The following is a 7,729-nucleotide window of genomic DNA, read 5'->3' on the forward strand; positions in this document are numbered from 1 at the left end:
CCGCTCCCCTCCCAGAGCCAGGGAGAGAACCCAGGAGTCCTGGCTCCAGGCCCCCCAACGTCTAACCACTAGGCCCAGCCCCCAGCGGGAGCCGTCCGGACGTTCCTGGTGAGCTTAGCCTGAGAACATCCTGGCGCGTGAGGCGTCTGATGTCCTGAAAGGAGCCATTGTCTGACACGGGGGCTGGGCGCTCGGAGCAACCAACGTGGTGGGGCCAGAGGGACATGGGGAGGTGCCGGGGCTGAGCTGTGTGTGATCCGGGGGGGGGGGGGGCTGAGGTGTGTGTGATCCCCCCGGGGGAGGCTGACCCCTCTGCATGTCCCCCTCAGGTGTGTCTCCACTCTGCACGCGCTCATCGTCGGCCTCTTCTGCCTCTACATCCTCTTCTTCGATGGAGCCATTAACGCCAACCCCATCTGGTGAGCTCCCCCGGTGCCCTACACTCCCTGACCCACAGCCCCCCGCCCCCCCCCCCCCCCGCCCCCCTGGCGCCCCTCCCTCCCGACCCACAGCCCCCTGCTCCCCACCCCACAGCTCCCCGGTGCCCCCTGCTCCCCGCCCCATAGCTCCCCCTGTGCCCCTCACTCATTCCCGACCCACAGCCCCCTGCTCCCCACCCCACAGCTCCCCCAGTGCCCCTCACCCCCAACCCGCAGCCCCCTGCTCCCCGCCGCACAGCTCCCCCGGTGCCTCCTGCTCCCTACCCCACAGCTCCCCCGGTGCCCCTCACTCCCAACCCACAGCCCCCTGCACTCCCAGCCCTGGGCTTCTCCCCCACCCCCCACACACAATTCTGTAGCTGGCTGCAGCCCATGCTCGGAATTGGGGGGGGGGGGGCAGAATTGCCCTGGTCCCTTTCCCAAGCCCTGTCTCTCACAGCTGGTTGGAAGGTGCCAGCCCTGGGCCGGGGGGGGGCGGGGTGAGAGGGGGGTCCCGTGGGCCCGAGGTCACATGGTGGCAGAGGTGATAAAAGGCTGTTTTGTGCCTGGGAAGAATGGCCCCCTTGTTCCCTGGCTGCCAGGAGCCAGAGCCGCCCGTGCAGCTGGCATCGGCTGGGCAGAGGGGGCTGCGCGGTGCGGCTGGGCACAACCACTTGCATTGGGGAGCGGAGCCCGGGGGCTGGCATGGTGCCCGGGCATGGGAGTTGCATGCGAGGAGGATCTGGGGCCCAGGGTCTGGGGGGACTGAGCATCTGAAGGGGGGAGCTGGCCCCGTGATCACCCTCCCACCCAATACTAACCCCCCCACCCCATCCCATGCCAGCCCCTCATCCCCTGACTCCTTGTGCTTCCAGGGGGGACCCTTACCTGGTGAAACTCAACGTGGCCATCACCTGCGGCTACCTGCTCTACGGTAAACACTGGGGGCACCGCGCTGCCCCTGCTGGCCGGCCTGGGGACTGCGACCCCCAGCTCCTTGGCCTCCCTGACCTGGGGGGACCCCAAAACTGGGATTTCAGACACAAAATTATCTAAAAACCTAAAAAAACGGGGAAACTTCTTACAATTTGGGTGGCTTTTTCCTTCTAGGGTGACCAGATGTCCCAATTTTAAAGGAACAGTCCCGATTTTTGGGTCTTTTTCTTATATAGGCTCCTATTACCCCCCACCCCCGTCCCGATTTTTCACATTTGCTGTCTGCTCCCCCTATTTCCTTCTAGAGTAAAAGGAGCCGCCAACTGCTGGGGCCATGGGCCTGGGGGGCTGCCCAGCAGGGCTAGGCTTTGGGGCTGAAGCAGAGAGCTGCAGTGGGGCAGCTGGGCAATCAGGGGGGCTGGACCCTGAAACCCCACCCAAGTGGGAGCTGTTTGCCCCCCCCCCAAAGCTGAGGATCCCAGGGATAGATGGAAGCTCCAGGAGAAATCCGGGTGCCCAGCCCCGGGGGCGGGTCTCCCAGGCAGTGAATGGTTTGTAGGGCCCCAAAGGGCAGACTCCAGCCAGGGGACGCCCACCGGCTATGGGCCCCGCTCCGAGGGACGGGGCGGGAGGTGCCAGGCGTGCGGGAGGGGGGATGTGGGGAGAGTGGGGAGGGGCGGCTGTGTGTGTGTTGCAGGGCGTGTGTGTGTTTGTGCATTTCCCCATTGCTCAGCCTGACCCAGCGCCCCCCCCTCCCCGGCGCCCCAGCACACTGACCTGTCCCCCCTTGCCCCCTCCCCCCATTAAAACCCCTCGCTCTGTGTTCCAATTCCAGATTTGCTGCTGCTCCTGCGCTACTGGAAGACGCTGGGCGACTCCCTGTTCATTTGCCACCACTTGGTGGCGCTGTACGCCTACGGCTACGTGCTGGTCAGTGCCAGGCCCGGCCGGCCGCTCTGGGGCAGGCTCCCTCCCCTGTCCCTGCCCCCCAGATCTCTGCTCCCTCTGTGCTTCCCCTGCACACACACACACCCCCCCGCTACTTCCTTTGCCCCCACGCCGAGGGCAGCGGCTGGCTCCATCCAGGCTCCAAGTTCAGCTTCAATCCCCCCCTTTAAACCCAGCTAGAATCCACTCCCCACCCCCGTTTCAAGTCAGAGCTCCGATTTCAGCCCCCGTTCGCCAGCTGGCGTCCCCCCTCCCCAGGCCTGGCGGGGCGGGAACGCAGCCAGAACAGAGGAGCTAAAATCACCTGCCTCCGGGAGCCTGGGCTGGGTTTGGGGGTAAGGGACTGGGATTCACGAGAGCTGGGTTCGAAGGGGACTGGCCGCTGCTGGAGACGGGATACCAGGGTAGATGGGCCCGGTCCCTGTTCTGCAGCAGGGAGGGGCTCATCTCAGAGGGTTTAACACCAGGAGGGAACCTTAGATCTAGTCTGACCTCCTGTGTGGCACAGGCTGGAGAATTTCACCCACCTCCTGCCCAAGAGATTAGCTCAAGGCAGAGAGCGCGGCCCCTTGAGAGGAGCCCCGCCGGGCCCTGGACTCCCCCCTTTGTGTGCGGCTCGGGGAGGGGGCACCCGGGGCAGATGGCGAGGGCTGGACCAGGGAGGAAGGATGGCCACAGACAGCCTGTGTGACCCTGGGCCAGTTGTGTAGCTGCTCGGTGCCTCAGTTTCCCCTTTGTATAATAGCCCTGCACACACGCACACACGCCCCCGCCAGGGGCATCGTGAGGCTAAATACACCAACTATGGTGAGGTGCCCAGATGCCACGGTGATGGCGGCTGAACTGCGCACCCACTGTGGCTGCAGGGCTGTGCTGGGAGACAGTTGAGCCTTTCCCACACACACCCCCAGGCGGCTTCCCTTGGTAGCCAGCGACTCGCCAGGGGGCTGCTTGCCTGTGCAGCCCCAGCTGCTTGTTAGCACCAAAGCTCCCCGGGCCAGGAAGGAGGCTCCGGCAGCCGAGAGCCATGGAACGTCCTGGGCCGAGCACTGCCCGGAAACCCCCCCTTCAGGCAGCTCAGGCTGGTCACCCAGAAACCAAGGGCTGCTTTTGAAAATCTCCGTCCAAAAAGCCTTAGGTGGGTGTCAGTGACCTGATATTGTGTATTACGGTAGCACCTAGGCACCCTGGTCACAGGCTGGTAGGCAGTGTACATTTATTCGGTGTATTACGGTAGCACCTAGGTGCCCTGGTCATGGCAGGGACCCCGTTGTGCTGGGCGCTGCACAGACACAGAACGATAATTTCTGAGCTCCCAGCTCCATCCAGCCCCTGCCTTGGGGCGCCCGAGTCCTGGGGAAGAAAGCTGCCTCTTACCCTAGGACTGCCCAGCCCCCGGGTCCCGACCCACTGCCCCCCCAGCTCTGACAGGTGCCGGCACCAGCTGCCCCTGGGGAAGGGGAAAGAACCCTGCAGGGGGGGGATCCGCTCCCCCACTAAGGGATCATGCGACGCCCCGAAGGGTTAACGGCCCTTCCCCCCGGTCTGCTCAGCCCAGCGCTGCCATCCCTAGCCGGTCCCAGATCACTGGGGAGGAGCCTCGTTGGCTTCCGAATCGGGACTTTCTACCGGTATTTGGGGTTCGCCTTATGAACCGGGGGGGGTTGCAGCCGTAGCCGGCTTCCCCTGGCGCTGGCAGCTTTATCCACCCCGCTGATATCTCGGCCCCCACGCGGGCCAGAACGCTGCTTTGCCTTTGCTGCGAGAGCTGGATTCTCCCGGGACTCCAGGAGCTGGGGATTGAAACCGACTCTCACCCAACTCTGGGAGCTGGGGCGTCGGCTCAGAAACAGGGGGCGCTGGGGACCAAGCTGTGGCAGCACATAGAATACAGGGGACTGTATTCCAGCCTGCAGCGTCTTGGGTAGGATCGTAGGGACCTATGAAAAGTCAGGGGGGCAAACCAAGGTGTGGGGGGGCAACTGCCCCCCCTCCTCATAGCAAGTGACGCCCCTGCTTGGCAGCCCTGTTAGCATCGGCCAGGCCTGTGAACTGGGCTATTCACTTGTGCCGTGTTTTCGTCTGGGTCAGTCTCCCCTGTTTGTGGGGCCGTCGGCCCCTCAGAACTTAGCCAGCGGAAAGAGTCAGGACCCAGCCCCAGCTGGCGTCTCTCACCCCGCTCTGCCCCCTGCGCTGCGCCCCGGCCATGGGAACATCTCAACATTTGTGACTCCTTACCAAACAACCGGCCCTCCCTGGTGCGACCCTGGTACTGAGCTCCCCAGGGGATCACAGCTGAGCCCCCCACAGCTGTCAGACACAGCCCCACCAGCGGGGGCGGACACCCAGAGGGAGCCTGGCCTAAATATTTGGACAGCTCTTTGAACAGGGGTGGGGCAGGTTGAGATTGGGAGCCATTCACAGAGCTGGGTAGGGGAGACCCAGGGCTGGGGTTATGGGGCTGCGAGTCGGGACTGAAGGGCACTAGCAGGGCTGGGGTGGGGGGCAGAATCCCAGAGCTGGGCTAGCAAGGGTCTGGGGTTTGGGACTGAGGGGCACTGGCAGGGCTGGGGGGCGGGATCCCAGGGCTGGGCTAGCAGGGGGCTGCGGGTCGGGAGTGAGGGGCACTGGCAGGGCTGCGGCGGGGGCGGGGGCGGGGGGGGGGGGGGGGGGGGGGGGGGGGGGGGGGGGTGTGGACTCTGCTCATGGGTCTAGGTCCTCAGGGAAATGACTCTGCCTTGGGGTCTGTGAGTCCAGCGGACCCTGCCCCCCGCTATGCTCTTTTCCTCCCTTTCTTCCTGCTGGCTCCCCCCCACCCCCCGTCTCTGGGGTGGTCCCCGAGCAGGCCTGGGGTGGAGGATCCGTCCCCTTCCCTCTGTGTGGGGGGGATGTCCCCCCCCCCACGAGCCCCTTGGGGCAGGGGATTAACGGCCTCTCTCTCCCCCAGAGCCGAGGGGTGCTACCCTATTTCGCCAACTTCCGCCTCCTGTCCGAGCTCTCCACTCCATTCGTCAACCTGCGGTGAGTCGGGGGCCGGGGGAGGGGGTCTGGGCAGGGGCTGGAGCTGGGGGGCTCTAAGGTGCCTGAGCATCCCAGTGGGACATGGATTCAAATTTTCCCGAGGCGCTGGGGGATGGGGATGGTGCCGCTACCCCAGAGGATGCTGGGATGCAGACGGTGTGGGGAGGCGGGCTGAAGGGTAGGACAGGCAGTGACCCTAGATCAGTGGGGCTCGGAGTTAACACCGCTGTGACTTGCATCAGGGCAGCTTCCACCCCCCACCCGGGCTGGGCAATTGGCTCAGGCTCTCTGCAAACTCAGGCAGCGTCAGTTACCCCTCCTGCTTAATGAGAGCGCTGATGTGATCATGTGACACCAGGAGCTGGAGGGGGCGGGGCCTGGGGCTGTTTAAAGTGACCGCGCTCCTTTGTCGTGGCCCAGGTGGTTCTTTGACACCGTGGGGCAGCCCCGTTCCTCCTGGTTCGTCCTGGCCAACGGCCTGGCCATGACCGTGGTCTTCTTCCTGGTACGCATCGCCGTCATCCCCAGCTACTACGCCCGCGTGCTGGCCTGGTACGGCACGCCCGAGTACGCCCGCCTGGGGCTCGCCGTGCAGGTGGCCTGGATCGTGCCCAGCCTAGCCCTGGAGGTCCTCAACCTGATCTGGATGTACAAGATCGTCCGGGGCTTCTACCGGGCCTTCTGCCGGCCCCAGGAGCGCAAGGCGGCCTGCAGCCACAGCGACTAAGCGGGAGCTGGACTTCCCCAGGAGGCACGGCCGGGGGGCCCCTAAACTCCCGGCAGAGATGGAAGATCCACTCTAGTTCCCATCAGAGCCCACAGCAACAGAAATACCCTGGCCTAGCACGTGCCGCCAGGCACCCGGACTGGCCCCCACTGAGCACCAGGGGCATCTGGACTGGCACGTGCCCTGCGGGCACCTAGGAAATTCATGGAGATCACAGACTGGCATATGCCCCAGGCACCCAGGAAATCCATGAGGCACCGGGACTGGCACTGAACACTTGGGACGTCTGGACTGGCCCACGCCCCTGGCTGGGAGCTCGGTGGGGGCCCGTCTGTGGGGCTGGCAGTGCCCCTCACAGAGGGCTAAGGCTGCCCAACCCCCAGCTAAGGGTGTCTTTGGGGGGGCCTGCGTGTCCATGCATAAGGGGCGCAGAGGCTCCTGCCGGGTGGGGGGTCCCATGGGGCAGGGGCAGAGCGGGGAGCCATGGTAGGGCCACGTTGCAGCCTCTTGAACGGCTTCCCCAGGCCCCCGCACCCCCTCCCACTCGTGCAAAAAGCAGGAGGAGCCCCACACTACTGGGCTGGAAAGTTGGGGGGGGCGGGGCCCACGTGCACTGAACCCCCAAGGGCCAAGGGTTATACGTAGCTTTTGAGGACACCCCCGTGCCCCAGGATCCTGCAGTCTGACCCTGGCCCCTCCCTCCCAGACGCCTCCTGACCCATAGCACCCCCCGTCCATAAAGCCCTGGCCCCCTGCCCAACAGGACGGGGCAGCGCCCTGGGGCTGATCCTGCTGTGGTGGGGGGAGCTGGGAGGGCACCCGGGCCCCAGCAGGGGTGTCTCTACCACAGGTCAGCCCCCAGCTAAACCTACCCCCTTGGGCTGGGGCCCCAGAGAACCGGGCTCTAGGCCCTGCCTCTGTGCCTCAGTTTCCCTGTCTGTTAAAGGGGGACAATGCCCCTTCATCTGTGCCTTCTCTCTTCAGACTGGGAGCTTTTCGGGGCAAGCCTGTCCCTCACTCTGTATCTGTGCAGCGCCCGGCACGGCCGGGGGGGCCCCGATCTCAGCCTGGGCAGCTCCCAGCACGGCCGGGGGCCCCCGATCTCGGCCAGGCCCGTACAGCGCCCCTTGATCTCGGCCTGGGCCTCTAGGCATTTGCACGCTCCCAGTGACACTCTGAAGTAGCCTCCCACAGCAGGTCTCGCTCCGGTCGGCGCCGAGATCGGGGTTTTCGGACGATTTCCAGTGGAGAATCTCAAACGCCTTCTCGGTTCCTTGTTTCATAACTGACATTTCTGCCCTAGTGAGGAATTAACCCTCCCCCCTCGATACTAATTTATTAACCCCAACCCCCCCACACACACTCTGGGCCAGGGGGACGAGCGCCCAGCTCACCCTCAAACCAGGCTGGGCTCCGGCCACGTTTGCCTCCAGTGTCTGTCTGTCAGGGGAGGGGCGGGACCCGCATTGGGGGTGTCAGGGGACAGGCCACTGGGCTGGGACTCAGGACACCTGCGGTCTGTGCCCAGCTCTGCCGGTGGCCGGCTGGGTGACTCTGCACAAGTCACTGCCCATTCTGTGCCTCAGTTTCCCCTCTCGCCCTTTGTTTAGATTGTGAGCTTGTTGGGGCAGGGACTGTATTTCATTCTGGGTCTGGGCAGCCCCCGGCACAATGGGGG

At 64.9% G+C, this 7,729-nt stretch overlaps 1 protein-coding gene across 1 annotated transcript in view; it reads left to right on the forward strand.

The window, feature by feature from the left end:
* LOC112111412 (transmembrane protein 56-like) overlaps positions 1–7,723 on the forward strand; it is a 7,991-nt gene extending 268 nt beyond the window's left edge. Inside the window, exons 2-6 of the mRNA XM_026660675.2 lie at positions 330–419; positions 1,295–1,353; positions 2,191–2,285; positions 5,251–5,324; positions 5,745–7,723. Coding sequence (XP_026516460.1) covers positions 330–419; positions 1,295–1,353; positions 2,191–2,285; positions 5,251–5,324; positions 5,745–6,051 — 625 coding nt within the window. The 3' untranslated portion in view covers positions 6,052–7,723. The remainder of the gene's footprint in view (positions 1–329; positions 420–1,294; positions 1,354–2,190; positions 2,286–5,250; positions 5,325–5,744) is intronic.
* Positions 7,724–7,729: the final 6 nt, after the last annotated feature.

This window comes from Terrapene carolina, unplaced genomic scaffold (assembly GCF_002925995.2).
Source record: "Terrapene carolina triunguis isolate 2854851 unplaced genomic scaffold, T_m_triunguis-2.0 Scaffold833, whole genome shotgun sequence".
In the NCBI taxonomy this organism is placed as follows: domain Eukaryota; kingdom Metazoa; phylum Chordata; order Testudines; family Emydidae; genus Terrapene; species Terrapene triunguis.